The sequence below is a fragment of the Elephas maximus genome, chromosome 9 (assembly GCF_024166365.1).
Source record: "Elephas maximus indicus isolate mEleMax1 chromosome 9, mEleMax1 primary haplotype, whole genome shotgun sequence".
In the NCBI taxonomy this organism is placed as follows: domain Eukaryota; kingdom Metazoa; phylum Chordata; class Mammalia; order Proboscidea; family Elephantidae; genus Elephas; species Elephas maximus.
Window position 1 is genome coordinate 90,822,539 of NC_064827.1, and position 17,970 is coordinate 90,840,508.

The 17,970-nt window shown below is 38.6% G+C and overlaps 1 protein-coding gene across 1 annotated transcript in view; it reads left to right on the forward strand.

Moving 5' to 3' along the window:
- Nucleotides 1–17,970, forward strand: part of RORB (RAR related orphan receptor B) — a 203,995-nt gene that overhangs the window by 162,708 nt on the left and 23,317 nt on the right. Inside the window, exon 5 of the mRNA XM_049896468.1 lies at nucleotides 16,578–16,699. Within this exon, the coding sequence (XP_049752425.1) occupies nucleotides 16,578–16,699 (122 nt within the window). The remainder of the gene's footprint in view (nucleotides 1–16,577; nucleotides 16,700–17,970) is intronic.

The window sequence follows — 17,970 nt, forward strand, 5'->3', positions numbered from 1 at the left end:
CTAGCTCTCAGAATGGTTGGGGGTTCTATGGGACTAATACTTTTGATGAAGCTCATTTGTGTATCAGTGTATCTGTGTTACACCAGACAACAGACAATTCAAACAGCCGAACAACATGCTTTTAAAAGAAAAATAAGAAATCCATCAAATTAGCTCTGATGCTAAGGGGATCATTTGCGTCTTTACACACATCATCTGAGTCTTTGTTCTATTTGGTTAGCTTTCTCTCCAAATAAAGACAATGAAATGTAAATTTATTGGCTCCTTCCTATGTGGTCTTAAACATAGATCTATTTACATATTCCTTTTGTGTTCTATTTATGGGACCTAGAATTTTAAGCAGCAAAAACAAAAATAAACCTCCTTAAAAAAAAAAATTCATATACCACAGAAGCTGAGAATTAATAGAGGAGATTACAAAAAAGGGATTGGCCTACAAGTGATCTGGTCTCAGCAATGTACTACTTTATTCTATCAAGGCTATGTAGAAAATAGAAGATATGACCAGCACTGTTTTATTTTGTAGAATTCTATAAAGCTTTTTTTTTTTTATAAAGCTTAGTGGCATTTCAATTGTTGCTTATTAAGAACTCCAAGCAAGTGCTATGGTCTTAAGATAGCGCCTTTAACGACATATAAGGAGCCCTGGTGACAAAGTGGTTAAAAGCTTGGTTGCTAACCTAAAGGTTGGTGGTTAGAACCCACCACTCACTCCATGGGAGAAAGATGTGACAGTCTGCTTCTGTAAAGATTACAGCCTTGGAAACCCTATGGGACAGTTCTATTCTGTCCTACAGGGTTGCTATGAGTCAGAATCGACTTGATGGCAATGGGTTAGTTCATGTTAGTTGGTTAATGACACATGCTTTTACAAATAAATATTGTATAACTGATTAAATCTACTATGCATATATAACACTCATGCAGAAATGGTGCAGTTGTTTTTAGGTGCCGCCGAATCAGTTCCAACTCATAGTGACCCTATGTACAACAGAACAAAACACTGCCTGGTCCTGGGCCATCCACACCATCATTGCTAGCTTTGAGCCCATTGCTGCAGCCACTATGTCCATCCATCTCTTTGAGGGTCTTCATCTTTTTTGCTGACCCTCTACTTTACCAAGCATGATGTCCTTCTCCAGGAACTGGTCCCTCCTGATAATGCTTCTCATATACTCTGTCCAAAAGTGTGTGAGACAAAGTCTCAATATCCTCACTTCTGAGGATCATTAGCTTTTTCCTTCTTCTCTGGAGAGAAGACGTATTATGAGCTTTCAGTGCCATCTACCCTTCCTCATACTCTCATCCCAACCAGATTTGTAGGTATTTATGGAAAGTACATTGAAATTGGTTGAACTGACTCCTCAGTTACTAGCCACGTGAACTTGTTCAAAATTAGTTCAGCTTTCTGAGTCTCAGTCTCATCATCTCTCATCATCTGAAATATAAAAAGTTTGAACTAAATGACTCCAAAGGGTTATGGCTCTCCCACCCCGCATACACTCAAATATTCCCATTGTTACAGTCAATTCACAAGGAGAAAGACAGGGTAGTGCAGAGGAGGGGAAGGACTTGAAGACAACTGTGTAATCCTGAAACAGTTTCTGAAGCAATCACCTATGACAGTAGCCAGCCATACTTCTCTTCATGGAGCAGGACCATACTCAGGGCTTTCCCTAAGGCAGAATTACCCTGGCAATTATATAGCTCGTAAACCGCCAGTTACCATCAAGTTGACTCTGACTCATGGTGACCCCTCGTGTGTCAGAGTAGAACTGTGCACCATAAGGTTTTCAATGGCTCTCATCTTTCAGAAGTACATCACCAGGCATTTCTTCCAAGGCACCTCTGGGTAGATTTGAATCTTCAACCATTCAGTTAATGTCAAGCACTTAATAGTTTGAGCTACCCAGGGACTGCCATACAATTAATAAACCCCTTGATATCCAGTCAATTCTGACTCATAGCTACCCTATAGGACAGAGTAGATCTGCCCCATAAGGTTTCCTAGGAGCAGCTGGTAGATTTGAACTGTCGACCTTTTGGTTAACAGCCAATTTCTTAACCACTGCACCACACTATTAAGTTAGAACTGTGTAGCAACCTATTCTCTCCATCCACCCTCCAGAAAAGACAAGAAATCAGATTAAAGTGAACATCAAGGACAACAAGGAGCAACTCAAGCGAAGGGTGGTGATCCATCCCAAATCACCCCAAGTAGAGGTACAACCTAAGTGAAAAAGGAGCACCATGAAGATGCAGATTCAGCTCTGCTCCCAGCCCACTCCAACTAGATTACCACCTGTTGCCTTTTGAGGAAAAAGGGAAGAATATAAAATGAAATATGTTCTCAACAATAAAAAACTAGCCTTAGCCCCAGGTCACTGAGGTCATTTTGATTATTAAAGAAGGACTTTCCTGACCCCTCTGAAATTTCAACACCACCTTCTTCTTTGCCATTCACAGAATATTCCCTTTATTTCCAGATTCTCTCTTCTATCCAAAAAGAAATTTCCCAGTGTAGGGGGACTGGGCTAATCAGCCCAATTTGCCACATTTCTAGGATCTCTAACATGATTACAAATATAGAATCAACTATGAATTATTCCAGGGTATACGTGGAACAAAAGACTTCATAGTTCTTCCCTAAAGGAAAAAAAAATGTTGCCATTGCGTAGATTTTGACTCGTGGCAACTCCATGTGTTACAGACTAGAACTGCTCCATAGGCTTTTCTAAGCTGTAACCTTTACAAAAGCAGATCACCAGGCCTTTCTTCCACAGTGCCACTGGGTGGGTTTGAACCGCCAACCTCGAGGTTAATAAATGAGTGCAAACCACTTGTGCCACTTTAGGTTTTCCCTGTTGTTGTTGTTGTGTGTTGTCGAGTCAGAATTGACTCCACAGCAATGGGTTTGGTTTTGATGTCTAAAGGGCAGAAATATATTGACTGAACTTCCAAAAAGGAGGGGGGTGAAGAGAAGAGGAGGGAGGCACACTTCTGTTTAAATTGACCGTCAATGCACACGTCAACAAAATCCAAATAGTAAAAAAACAGTCCTAATTATGGCCCTGAGCAATGTTCATAATTAGGTTTTCATCGTTTGGGACTCACATGAATTGGAATCGACTCAATGGCAACGAGTTTGGGTTTTTTTGTTTTTTTTTTTTGGAGTTGACCTTTGGAGCCCTGGTGCCACAATGCTTAAGAGCTTGCCTGCTAACCAAGGAGTCGGCAGTTCGAACCCACCAGCTGCTCCTTGGAAATACTATGGGGCCATTCTCCTCTGTCTTATGGGGCCGCTCTGAATTGGAATCGACTCAACAGCAAAGGGTCTAATTGTCCTTTGGGTAGTGTGTGCAGGTGTAGTTTTGAAAGGAGACTGAGAAAGGATTTTAATGACCTCTGGGTTGTACTGGTTTTGTTTGTTCTATCCAAGACTCTTCAAGTGCTTTTAAGGCCGTGAGCTCTACTCTCATTCCCTGTAATTCTGCAGGACTTCTTCCTCATGAGTCAAAACAAAGAGACATTCCCAGGTAGCCCCTCAGACTCAAACTGCCATGCTTCACCCAGCCTTTAGAAGCTGCTGCTGTTACCAAATCCCTCTATAGATGGAGAATCAAACCCAAACAGACTCAGGTTAAATGCCCTCCCAAAGGGCACCAACTAAGCCGTGGGTCTTCTTCTCCTCAGTGTCTAGCTCCCCTAGAATCACCAACTCCAGAACATTTAAGTATATTTATCTTTTCTTATTGTTCTGTGAAGTAGGTCTTTTACTGTGAAGGTTAATTTTGAAATGTAATGTTCTCGTAATAGATTCTTTCACAATTTTGTTTAACCGGTTTCTAGAAAGGGAATTGTAATTTCCCAAAAGTTAGACTTGCACTATCAAAATAAAACAAAACATTCCTGATCCAAAACAGCTTTCTATTATTACATGATTAAGAGGGCACCCTCTTAGTTAATTTGCTTTTGCTGCTTGTGATTTTTTTTTTTCTTCGAGTGTCCTCAAACACAAATGTTAGGTAGGTTCTTTCCAGTTTTCTTTCTGCTTTATTTCCAGCCTTCTTACCTTCTGTTAAAATGCTGTCTTACTTGAGCTTCCAATAATTTGAGAAAACATTAAGCATTTTACTAACCTGTCCATTCAGTCTTTGCCCAGATATTACTTGTATTAATCTGATTTTTATTACATTTTTCTCTATTTCACATCAATGGATTGTATTTTATCACATTTTTACCATTTTTTAAAAGTTAATAACCTAATCTTATGTTTTGTAAATATGTATATATTTTTTTCTAAAGAACTCTACAAACATTTTGCTTTAGGTCTACATGTAGTTAAAAATTGGCGTTCCATAATCTGACATATTAAAAAAAAAAAAAAAAACCTTGCTGTTGAGTCAATTCCGACTCATAGCGACCTTGTAGGACAGAGTAGAACTGCCCCATAGGGTTTCCAAGGAGTGGCTGCTGGATTCAAATTGCTGATCTCTTGGTTAGCAGCCAAGCTCTTAACCACTGCACCACCAGGGCTCCCAAAGAGTTGGAAATAAATTTTCATGAGGAGACTGGTCACTACCCTGATTCATGGGTGACAAAACAGTGAGTGACTAGGCCATGAAACTGAGCCAATAAATAGGCTATAGATTATTTATACCCCCAGTTCTTTCTTAAAAGAATTTGGGTAACTTAAACACTAAATGTGAGATGCTTTTCTTTTGAGGCTATTGATCACTCATAGATCAGTTTTAAACTTCAACATTATTGATGTTATTATTCTAACAGCACAATTCTGTTTGTACTAAAAATAATGATCTCTAGATAGAAATTAGAAAAATCACCAAAGTCTTTAAATTGACACGGTCCTGTCTGCTCATGCTATGCCTATAGCAAACCAGTAGACTTTTTCTACTTAATAATGGAAAACTTGTCAAACTGGTTATCTATTGTCAAAAAGACAAAATGAGCATCTGGTTAAAGGTTTTACCTTTCAACCATGTATTCAGCACGTGGATTCTGATGAATCTCTATATCGTGAAAAGCTAATGCAGGTACTTAAGACATGCCTTGAGCAAGTCTGTAGAGACATACTGGCATCAATTCAAAGCAAATCCCCTAAGAATTCTACTTTTCACACTGGTGGTATAGACTCAACAGAGAATTCAGTGGTTCCCTAGATCCTTAAGGCAAGTGACAAATTAAAAATTTATTTATCTTTTTGATGGAGGCTGAGATATAGTATTTTAGGAAGAATACTTCCAAGGTAAAAAAAAAAAAAATCACTTATGGAAGACAATGAATAGGGGGTATAGTTCACCAAGAAGAAACCATCCTTTCTCCTGACAAAAAAAAAAAAAAGGAAAAGAAAGAATTAGGAAATTCAGTCGCAACACCCTCGAGTACTATATGTACAGATAGCTTTAAGTCTCAGCTTTCTCACCTTGGTACAGGTGGGCCACGGGTACTCTTGATAATAACACTGAAAGCAGCAGTTTTTAAAGATATATTCAATGTTCCCCACTCCCGGGATGTGGGATTCTAATGAAACCACCCGTGCTATCGTGGCTGAGACACTCTAGCCTTTGGAGAGCGCCATTTGCTGAGATGTCTAGTGAGAGCTAAAATAAGTCGCTTTGGTGGAAAAAACCCACTGAGTGGTTGAAATCAGAGCTGCAGAAGGTCACTTGCTATTTTAGTAGCTCCAAGCTGGTCCTCGTTTTATAACATCACAGCTATAAACAAGAAATTGTCACCTTGCTTGTCAGTTTACTTATTTCTCACCAAAATAAGTGCATATATTCTTTTGTCCACATAGAAGTGAGTAATTTGGATGACTTGTTTCCAAACTTTGTTTTAATATGTGCACCAATGTTAAAAAGTTATTTTTCACATATTTTCATAAGCGTTACTTCACAATATAATTTTTACATCTTGTGATGAATGAACCTATTTAAAATTCCTTTTACCCATGTCTCAACCATGCTGCGAATGCCCCGAAAAGAGACTTGCTTTCCATCATGATGTATCCAATAGATCACAAGGAAGGGTGATGAGGACAGGAAAGGGGATGTGGAAGACCTTCACAGTCTCAGAGAGAGAGAGAGGAGACCCAACTAACTTTCAAGATTATTAAAGATCAGTAATTCAAACCTACCCAGTGGTGCTGCAGAAGAAAAGCCTGGCAATTTGCTTCTGTAAAGATTATTGCCAAGAAAACCTTACGAAGCAGTTCTACTCTATAACACATGGGGTCACCATGAGTCAGAATTGACTCAACAGCAATAGGTTTGGTTTGGGTTTTGAAACAGGGGAAGAAGCTTGGTTCCAGTTCCAGAGTGCTATAATTATTATGCATACTATTGAGAAATACCATCAATTTTTATTACAGTTTTCTCTTCAAAAACTTAATGTGTCTCTTCTTATTGCCCACATCTTAAATGGAGTTGCAATTACCCTTAAGAGTTCTAGGGAAGCGTGACAATTTTAACAATATTTTTTACATTCTTTCATCAAAAATGATAGAAGTATATTTCCTTTATCAATTATTTTAAAGCTTTCTAGGATTATGCTTTCATTTGAATCACACTCTACCCATAAAGAAAGTTACTTAATGCATGAAGTTACAAATTCTATTAACTGGATACAAGACTTGCGTTCCAATAAGCCTTCCTCCAAAAAAAGTATCAGAGCCAAAGTCTAAAACAAAACAGCAGTTTTATGGAAAAATATATGTGTATGTATGTGCATATGTGTATACGTACATATGCACATCATCTGGGGAAATAAAAGGCATAGAAAGAGAGGAAGAGAGAGAGCAAGTGAGGACGGGCTAATTTTCACAAAATTAAAAAAAAAAATTAGTAAGTAGAAAATAAGGAACATGGATTTAATATTAACCTGTAACTACACATCCAGTTTCTTCTTGTCAGCACCCATGTTTATGTTATACCTCATCATGATTGAAGAGAAATGACTGGACTGAGCATATAAAATTGTGTTTCTTCTTCCTGGTCGTCACTATGAGTCAGAATCGACTTGACAGCCACGGGTTTGGGTTTTTTTGGTTGGTCATCATGTTATGGAGTTCACTATCAAAGCAGCCCAAGTACTCTTAGTGAATTGGACAAACCTGTCTCTCTCAACATACATAAACCAAAAAAAAATCAAACCCATTGCCTTCAACTCGATTCCAACTCATAGTGACCCTATAGGACAGAGTAGAACTGCCCCATAGAGCTTCCAAGGAGCAACTGGTGGATTTGAACTGCCAACCATTTGGTTAGCAGCCAAGCTCTTAACCACTGCACCTCCAGGGATCCAACCTTGACCCTGGTCTCAGGAAGAACGGGGAGTAGAGCCCATGGCCATCACCTCTGGAGGTGGTTGAGTTTTCCCTTTCAGTCAGCCGCCTGGGCCGTATTCTTGCCAGGGCCATTATTTCAGCAGATTGCCTGCTGGCTGAGGCTTCAAAATGTGCATCTGCTGCCCAGGCTAGGTAAAGAATCCGAGAAAAACGGGGCTCTGAGAAGCAACTGCAATCCAAGTCAGGGAAACGGATGAAGAGTGTGTGATTGCCCAGAAAGATTCCATATCCACTGCTCTTTTACCACAGTCTCTTTTGTCTGAATTTTCTCATGAGGTTGGTCCCTGGAGAGGACTTCGTTTACTATTACCTTTTCTGTTTTTCCAGGCAAGGACTCTTGAAAGTTCCTTTGGCTCCCAGCAGGAACTTTGCATACTGTAGTCATTGTCTCCTCCTTTGTCCCTTCTTTTTAAACCTTTCTTCCCTTTTCACAACTGCTAGACTCTTGTTCAAGCAAACCATCTTCTCTGATGTTCATATATCTTTCTAATCGCTAGAATGAGCCCTCAAATCCTGCCTGTGAGACCAAGTCTAGCTTTACCGTGTGGTTTGTTGACCTGGGCCTTGAGACGGTCAAGTCACTTTCTGTACCTGACACACCTTTGCACTGCAGAAAGTAGAAGAAAGAGTAGGAGCAGTCCTCCTGTAACTGCTGCTACTGTATGTTGGCCTTCATTGCTGTTTATAAGCCTTACACCCAAAAGAGATTTGACTTTTATTTCTCACCGTAAGGATATGGGAAATAATTGCATGTGCTTAATGTTTGACTTCAGGGCCATTATGAATGCCTGGGCTTTAAGATAACCAAAAAAAAAGGAAAGGTCAGGGGAGATCAGTCTTTGCTTTCTCAAATCCTTTGTGAAATAAGGCAGAAGATGGAAGGATGGATTGATGGACACTGCCAACATTTTCTTTAACGAATCCAACATTGATCGAGTGCCTACTATGTTTAAGGTTTCCTGTCTCTCACCACCACGTCTGCTGGTCCTGTGCATCCTCCTTCAGAAACATCTCTGGAATCCAGCCCCTCTGCTCCGTCCCTACCGTTATCACCTAGTCCAGGCCCTCCTCATGTCTTGCCTGAATTGTCACAACAGCCTGACTAATTTCACATCTTCACTAATGCCATCTCATCTACTTTACCACTGCCAGGAGTATATTTCTAAAACAAAAACTCACCGTATCACTGTCCAGCTTCACAGTTGCCACTGGCCTCCCCATTGCCTACAAAATAAAATCCAAATTCTCTGAGTAGCTTATTCAGCTACTCATATTCCAGGCACAGTTTCCATCCCACCCCTTCTCATACCTCACAGAACCCCACGCTTAGGTGGCTGAAGGCCAGAGAATTCTTAAACCTTGGCCAACAGTTCCCAGGAGATCTCATAAAGGAACAGACAGTTTTTCATGTCTCTTTTCTGGTGGCACAGTGGTTAAGAGCTATGGTGAGCTAAGGCTGCTAACCAAAAGCTCGGGAGTTCGAATCCACCAGCCAGTCCTTGGAAACCCTATGGGGCAATTCTACTCTGTCTTATAGGGTCGCTATGATTTGGAATTCACTCGATGGCAATGGGTTTTGGGTTTTTTTCATGTCTCACCATTCCCTCCATGCACCCTGCATTGCAAACATGCCAGGCTTCTTACCAGAAAAAAAAAGTCTTGCTTTCAAAATGCCATTTGCTTGCTCTGTCAAATTTGGTCTATAGTTACTCACTTTTTCTGAGGAAGTGGGATTGTAAAAAAGGTAAGACATAATATGGGGAATTACTTTTCCTATAGCTGGTTTTTTAATCTGTGCCTTTGTAATATCATTTCCTCTGCCTGAGATACATCTTTCTCTTCTCCATGTAGCAAACTCCTACTCATCCTTCAAGACCCAAGTCAACAGGCACCTCTTCTAGGTTCTCCCGGACTGAGTTACATACTTTTTCTTCCTTGGACTCCTGCAATGACTCAGTTAGGGCACATATCACATCACATCATGATATGACATGACATGGTATTATTGTAAGATCCTAAAAAAAAGAGGTTATGTCTTTTTTTTTAATCTGTACCAGGACCTCATATCTAGTAGCTTCTCAACAAATATTTGTTGAATGAATATATGAAGGCACTGTGCTGGGCTCTGCTGCTCAGTTGTTGAAGAGTTTATAATCTGGAATGGAACAAGCAGATCTACATAAATAACTACAGTACAAGCCTGACTGGAATATTAAATTGCAGCTAGAATCAAGGCGTAATGACAGCAGACCCTCTACCTGGGGCACAGGGAAGCCTTCATCAGGAATGAACACCTGAGCTGAGTCTTGAAGCATGCATGTGGATTTAACTTCCAATTTTGCTTAACACACAGGTGTTTATTACACGCACACCCCCCCTCCACCCCACCCTGTAGAACTCTACTCTTTGGTGGCCGAAGGCCAAAGAATTCTTAAACTTTGGCCGACAGTTCCCAAGGAATGTCATGAAGGTACAGATAAAAAGTTTTTCATAACACAGTTTTGAGTAGCAATTGTTTTGCTTATAAACTTTGAAACCTATAAATTATTGACAATATCAGCATAGCTTTGAAGATGAAAACAAACTATCCCAGAAAGATGAAGTTTCAAAAACTATAGAGCTATAAAAATCATATGTTTTCATTATATACCTAACAGAGAACAGATATGTTTTTTGGATTCTAAGTAATTAGATTGCCCCAGGTGAAATTGAAAAATGAGGAACCATGACATACCAATCTATTTTCATATGATGTATAGGGTCATTCTTGCCCTTTTTACACCATAGGAGGATATTCAATAAAAACTTGGAATATAAGGTTTTTTTAAAGGAATAATTCTGTGATATGATGAACAATGAACTTCTAGAAATCCTCAATGCTGAATCCAGTACAGCATAACTATAATCATACGTTATTAATATTTTGTAGCATCTTCTGCACCTATCATTACAGTTCTGATTGAAAATTCTAATAAATATTGAAATATATTCCTTCAGTAGGACTGATTGCAGAATTAAATAGTATCTCTGTTTGTCTCCTTTGGAGTCATCACGTTGCTTCCCTGGTGACAAACTGCATAGAAGGTCCTAATAATGATCATTGTGGCTACCATGCATTGAGTGTTTATTATGTGCCAGGATTTGGGCTATAGGAAATTTCTGGCAAGTTCATTAAGAACTTTAACTTGCATTTTTAATTCTCTACATTGCTGAAACTCGATTTAATTAAGACCATATATACCAGAAGTTTAGTGAAGCAACAAAAAGTACCTAACTGCTGCTCTGACGGTTACCCTCAAGAAATGAAATACAGCTATTTAGAAAGAACAAAAATTGTTTTTGAAATGGACAGGGCCCAGCCTGAAAAAGAAGAAAAATTCCCTTTCTGTATGAGCGGATAGGAGTGAGCAGGGAGAAGATTTGGTTGTATTCATCCCACTCACACCACACATACAGAATTCTCCTAAACTCCAGCTTCCCTAGTGGCGTAGTAGTTAAGAGCTACAGCTGCTAACCAAAAGGTTGGCCATTCGAATCCACCAGGCACTTGCTCATTGGAAGCCCTGTGGGGCAGTTCTACTCTGACCTATAGGGTCTTTATAAGTTGGAATCTACTTCCCAGCAATGGGTTTGGGGTTTTTTTGTTTTTGGTTTTTTAGCTTCCCAAACTGTTGCCTTCCTCATCTGTTCAAATAGAAGATGGAATTGTGAGGGCTGTCTTAGTTATCCAGTGCTGCTATGCCAGAAATACCACACGTGGACAGCTTTAACAGACAAATTTATTTTCTTACAGCTTAGGAGGCCAGAAGTCTGAATTCAGGGCATCAGCTCTAGGATAAGGCTTTCTCTCTTTGTAGGCTCTGGTGGAAAGTCCTTGTCTCTGAGCTTCTTCTGCTCCTGGGAGATCTTCACGTGGCTTGGCATCTCTTTTCCCCCTTCTCCCCCAACCCCTTCCATTTTTTAATCTGCTCCTTTTATTTCTTGTAAGAGATTGACTCAAGACACACTCTACATTAATCCTGCCTCATTGTCAAAGCAGAAAATTTATTCCCAAATAGGGTTATAACCACAGGCATAGATGTTAGGATTTACAACATGTATGTTGGAGGGACACAATTCAATTCATAAAAAGAGCCCCCCTGCCAACGATAACCAAACTCCAACTTCAGGGGACTTGTAGCAGATTTTTAAAGAAGAGCTCTCATGCCCAGCTATATTGCTCAAATTTCACACCACCAAACCCAAAATGATTGGTGTTTAAGATTTAATAGCTCAGCTGCTAACCAAAATGTTGGCAGTTCGAATCTACCAGCTGCTCCTTGGAAACTCTATGGGGCAGTTCTACTCTTGTCATATAGGGTTGGTAGGAGTCACAATCAACTCAACAGCAATGGGTTTGGTTTGTTTTATTTTGAGTGGTGAAGTAATTAAGGGCTATGACTGCTAACCAAAAGTTCAGCTGTTCAAATCTAGCCACTCCTTGGCAATCTTATGGAGCAGTTCTACTCAGTCCTATAGGGTTGCTACGAGTCAGAATCAACTTGATGGCAACAGGTTTGGTTTGATTTGGTTTACCTTTATTTATTAGCTTAGAAAGAAACTTCCCCTCATCAATCATTTGGTTGCTCTGAGGTGTAGCTCCTATAGGAAATATAAGGGGGAAAATGCTTGATTTTTTTCCCTTTACTTACCAATTTTGAGTGAATTTGTTCTCTATCCTCAAAAATATGACTTTTTTTTGCATCATTATGAATTCATAGACTTAACATATATTATGTGTTTCAATCTCTTGTAATTATTATCCTATTGATCTTCACATTGTCCCATCTTTAGATAGTCAGAGCCTCTTCACATTGGCTCCTGAGTTCTTTTTACACAATCTTAATAGACTTCGGTTTGTGGTATGACATGTAGTTTGTTTGGGCATTTCTTGTGCCAGACATGGAATTCACCATTTCTCCAAGGACCTTTTGGTAATGATGTATATAGAGGCTACAATCTAGACACTTGGCTTTTTCAGTAGACATAGTTAGGAAGTACCCTTTTTTTTTTTTTCTAAATTTTATTTATTTTTTTGTTGTTGAGGATATACACAGCAAAATATACACCAATTCAATAGTTTCTACATGTAAAATTTAGTGACAATGATTACATTCTTTGAGTTGTGCAACCATTCTCACCCACCTTTTCTGAGTCATTCGTCCTTTATTAACATAAGCTCACTGTCTCCTAAGGCTCGCATCTAATATTTTGAGTTGCTGTTATTAATCTTTGATCCCATATTAAAAAACACGTTGCTGTTGAGTCGCTTCTGACTCATAGTGACCCGATAGAGCAGAGTAGAACGGCCCCATAGGGCTTCCGAGGAGCAGCTGGTGGAGTCAAACTGCCAATCTTTTGGTTAGCAGCCGTAGCACTTAACTACTGCTCCACCAAGGCTCCTCGATCCCATATAAATAGTTCTTAAATGAACATAATGCTCAAGGCAGACCTTTATTAGTTAAGCTAAACTGTTACTCAATTTTAAGATGACTTCAGGAGATATTTTTGGTTTAAAGTTTAAAGATTACCTTGGGGCAATAGTTTAGGGGTAGGAAGTACCCTTTTTTAAAAAGTAATTTTTATGAGTATATATGAGGTCTTGGAGCCCTGGTGGTACAGTGGTTAAGCACTCAACTGCTAACCAAAAGGTCAGCAATTGGAATCCACCAGCTGCTGCTTGAAAAATCCATGGGGCAGTTCTACTCTGTCCTGTAGGATTGCTATGAGTTGGAATTGACTTGACAGAAATGGGTTTGGTTTAGGTTTTGTATATGGATTCTTACAATTCAAATTCTAGAGTAAAAATTTTTTACTTAATTCTTTGATCTTACATCAGTGTCTCCTTTCTCCCCTACTAAAACTGTCCATGTCAATAACACCAGCATACCATATATAACACGTCCACACATATAATGTGTGGAAATGATGAAAGTGTTTTACAAGTTCTGACATAACTTGCCCATGCATATACCACACATGTCTCATGATATTTCCAGAAGTGGACTTTGCCCTCGTCTACCCTCATTCAATAGTCCAAAAATGTTACTTTTGATTATATTTGTTTAATAAAGGTATAAGCCATGGTCAAGAAGTCATGGATCCAGTTTGTAGGACCCTGGTAGTCAGAAAATAAACAATTGAAACTGTGCATTTGTTGCTGTTAATTTGAGTAGATAATTATATCCCCTTCGATTCTGAGTCATCAATCAGAGCCTTGAACCTGCTGCACCCTGTCCACAAATGACGTGCTATCAATTGGAAGTGTAAACAAAATGAAGCCTGCACTGGCATAAATGGAATGGAGTAGCTATCAATAGGATCTCAATTCAATCTACATTGACATAAACATCACAGTCTTCTTCCAACTCTGGCTTTTAACTGGAGGAGTAAACAAAACAAAACTGATACAGGATGGCTCTTAGTTCAGCAGTTGAATTTGAAAACTTTGTCAGATAATCTTAAGTGAAACCATTAAGCTGTGTCACCAAAACTAAACCAAACCTGTTGCTCTCATAGCAACCCTATAGGAAAGAGTAGAACTGCCCCATAGAGTTTCCAAGGAGTGCCTGGTGGATTCGAACTGTTGACTGTAGCAGTAGTAGCTCTTAACCACTGTGCCACCAGGATGCCTAGGCTATTCCATAGTTTTGTTATGTCTTCTTAGTGCCAGTGTCTTTGATCAATGACCATATGTCACCTTAGTCATATGCTTGTGAACACATAAAAAGACCCCACTTCTTGTACACCTCACGTTTGAATTTTGCGATATCTGTAAAGAGATCTACTTAAAGAACCAGCCAGTTATTGATTACATTGTGCACATTTTTTCAGTTTATAAATCTAAATCTTAGAACTCTTTAGAATCACAGCAGGAATTAAACACAAGCCCTACACCTCCAACTTCAAACTGAAAGTTGTTGCGAGGGCAGAAGAAAAAACCAACAGAATGGCAGCAAGAAAATTTGAGGTTGGACAGTTGTCCGTTCACGAATGAAGAAAGGAGAAAAAGGAGCTAGAGAAAATTAGTCTGCAAAAATGTACATTTTGTTAAGACAGAGGCCCCCAGGCTGCAGAAAATTCTACTGCCTCAAGCAGCTTGCTTGGCATGTCCTGTAGCTTTACATTAGAATCTCAGTTCCTTTGCCTGGCATGCCCTGTAGCTTTACATTAAAATTCTGGTTCCCTTCTCCTTAACTGCTGCCCCAAAACTAGAGGAAATTGGAGGAAACCAGTTTAGGCGCATGTTGACATTCAGGATAGCCTTTTTGACCTCATACATAGTAACGTCTCCACCTCGGAGTGGAGTTTAACTGCCATTTTCTGGACACGTGATGCATGAAGTTATATGTAAACCCCATTGTACCTGCTTAGTATGATAAAGAGTGTTGCTGATGTAACTTGTATGAACTTCCTACTTGTAAACCCCTTGAAAGTAACCTTCCCCTCACCCTCGCTGAGCAGTCATGGTGTCAGCAGCCCCAACTGTTTCCTTTCCTTATGCAATGAAATAAAGGTGCCTTTCTACTCTCCCACATCGGTCTTTCATTTATTGGTTGAGACTAGTTGTTCTGTGCAGAATCTGGGGTTTCCACCCAGCAACATCATGAGCCCAAATTGAAATGGCCTGAGTTGATGAACCACTTGAAAGAGTGGATTATTTCTCAAAAGGAACAAAACCAAGTTGTCTCTCTACTGTCACAATTCAGATCAAAATGAAGCTTCTGGCAGATGAAACAGGAATCCTAGATTTCAATGTGAGTTTCACCTGGATTTCTAAATTCATGAAAAAGAATGGCCTTTCAGTGAGAATGATAACTACTGATAATGGTAATGAACGAATAAACTAAAATTGCCTATTATAAGATGAAAACAATTTTGTTTGGTGACTTTTATTTGTTGATTTCAAAGACATTGACTCTCAATAATTATGTTTCAGTTCAAGATTTATGAAAGCAATAAAATATAAATAACATCTTGTAGTTAGTTTTAGGCCTAGGATCATTTCTTACTGACTAGTTTCTAGCTCTTCATGCATTCATACTCTTTGGTTTCAATGTGGCATCCCATTTCCATCACAAGTGGTTCAGTTCACCATCAGCTGTGCTTGGTTTAGGAAAATATGTACCCTAAATGAAGTTTCCCTGACATCAGTTTTCTCCTGGTAACATTAAATCCATTGGAAAGAAAAAAAAATGAAATTGAAGTCAGCAACACTTTAAAAAATATTGGTATAGCATGCTTATGAAAATAACATGTGGGGGTGTGCGTGGTTTGCAAAAAACATATAATGTACACATTATTTGCTTAAAATACAGTAAATACTCATTTGCTGTATCTCACAATACACGCAGAACAGTCTGAAGATAAAAACACCAACACCACCATCAACAATATGATGATAGAAAACTTTTTAATACTGTTTTTGAATTCTCTTTTTCTTAGAGTATATTTCTCATATAGGGTGTTGTAAGACACTTAGAATAGTTCCTATTCCTTTCAATGTGAAAGGAACTCAAAACATACTAAATCCATCTGTTTTGTTTTTCTTCTAAATATTTTGGGATGGGGAAATTTCTAAATTTAATTTTATAATTATGTAAAATATTTACATGGTTCAAAAGTCAAATCTACAAAAATAGTATCATCGGAGAAGTCTAACTTCAATCTCTGTCTCTCTATTCTATTCCCATCCTCCTCTATAGAGAAATATTTTTTTAGTTTGTTGTTTAATCCTCCCTTTTGAATATAAGCAAATGCACTTATGTCTTAATCTCCCTTTCGGAGATAAACAATCGCAGTTTGATGATTTTCAAAACATTTTAAAGTATTTGGATTATAAATGTTAAGAATGTTAGTGGACTTTAGATCAAAACAGGAGATATGATAATTTCATATTTGCTGCTTTAAAAAAAAAATTATCTGAACACTTTACAACTTGTAAGACCCCAGTTATGATCAGAATGAGGGGGCAAAAAGGCAGTGAATTGCTAAAAGCCTGAAAATTGACAAAAAGACAATAAATAGTTTCTCCAGAGATTTTAAAATAAATAGTGGTGTTAAAGTCACTTTTTCTCCAAAAGACATTCCTATAGTAAACCTGTTAAAAGCAGGTTTCTTTTGAGAAGAGTGATTTATTTACATACCCTTGAATTGATATTCTTTTTCATAGATCGAATTGCACAGAACATCATTAAGTCCCATTTGGAGACATGTCAATACACCATGGAGGAGCTGCACCAGCTAGCATGGCAGACCCACACCTATGAAGAAATTAAAGCGTATCAAAGCAAGGTACTCTCAGACAGAATGGGAGCGCTTTTCTGACATTCTTCTATTTCTCAATGCTGGCATTATCGACATTTGGGGCTGGATGATTCTTTGTTGTAAGAGGCTGTTTGGTGCATTGTGGGATGTTTAGCAGCATCCCTAGATACCAGTAGCACTCGCCTCACCAGGGGAGGATTAACCAGAAAGCACGGTACGCGGCTGGCTTATAGTAAGCAAGGTACACACAGGCTTCATTGTGTTTACTTACCAATCTGTAGTGCACAATTTCACCTGGGATTCTTTGATGTGGTGAAAACCATGTGAAATTGTGCACTACAGATTAGTAAGTAAGCACAATGAAGCCCGTACGTAACTTGCTTACTGGGTAATCAGTTTCTGCCCCTCACACACAGTTTTGATGACCAAATATGTCTCCAGATATTGTCAGATATTCCCTGGAAGGCAGAACCACCCCACTTGAAAACCACTGCCAGTTTTGAGTGACCCAAGAGACTACACATTCATCAGATGATTTGGGGACATCTGTTTCTTAAGGTCAGGCAAGGAGTAGGAGTAATTGTGTAATCACGGTAATAATAAGAGTCACAAGTTTATATGACAAAGATATGGAACCAAGCAGTCTACATTTTTGTTTTCTTCCCCTATGTGGTAAAAAAAAGACCTAAGAAAAGAGGGACGATTCATCTCACATTATTATTACTATTACTACTATTATTTTATTATTTCTTTGCGTCCATGAGAAAAGGGGAAGGAATTTGTTTTTGTTGTTCAGTATTCACATGACTTTGCTTTTTCTCAATTACAGTATCTACCGGAAAATGAGGTTTTAATAAAATATATAAATAAATATATGATTATACCATACTGATTTTTCTCTGCTGGAACAATGAAATCTTACCACTTTTATATAAAGAAAGAACAGAATTAATGCATATGAAGTTTGACTTCTTATTCCAAAGAAAATAGCCCAAGGACTAAAATATGTTTCTGGTAGTCTGTGTTATTTAGGAGAGTGATTTGATTTCATTTGATGCCGTTTTCCTTGAAAGGCTTTTCATACCAAAAAAACAATCTCCACAAATTCTGGAAAAAAAAAAAAAACACAACGTAAAAATGTTACAAGTTTAGTGTTCCATAGATACACATGAAAATGACATCACGGGAGACTTTGACTTCATTGTCTATTTCTCAGTGTGAGAGTTTCTTTTCACTAAGAGCTGCTGGAGTTGAAGTGAGCAGGAGGAAAGGATAAAAAACAGTAAATAAGATAAGTA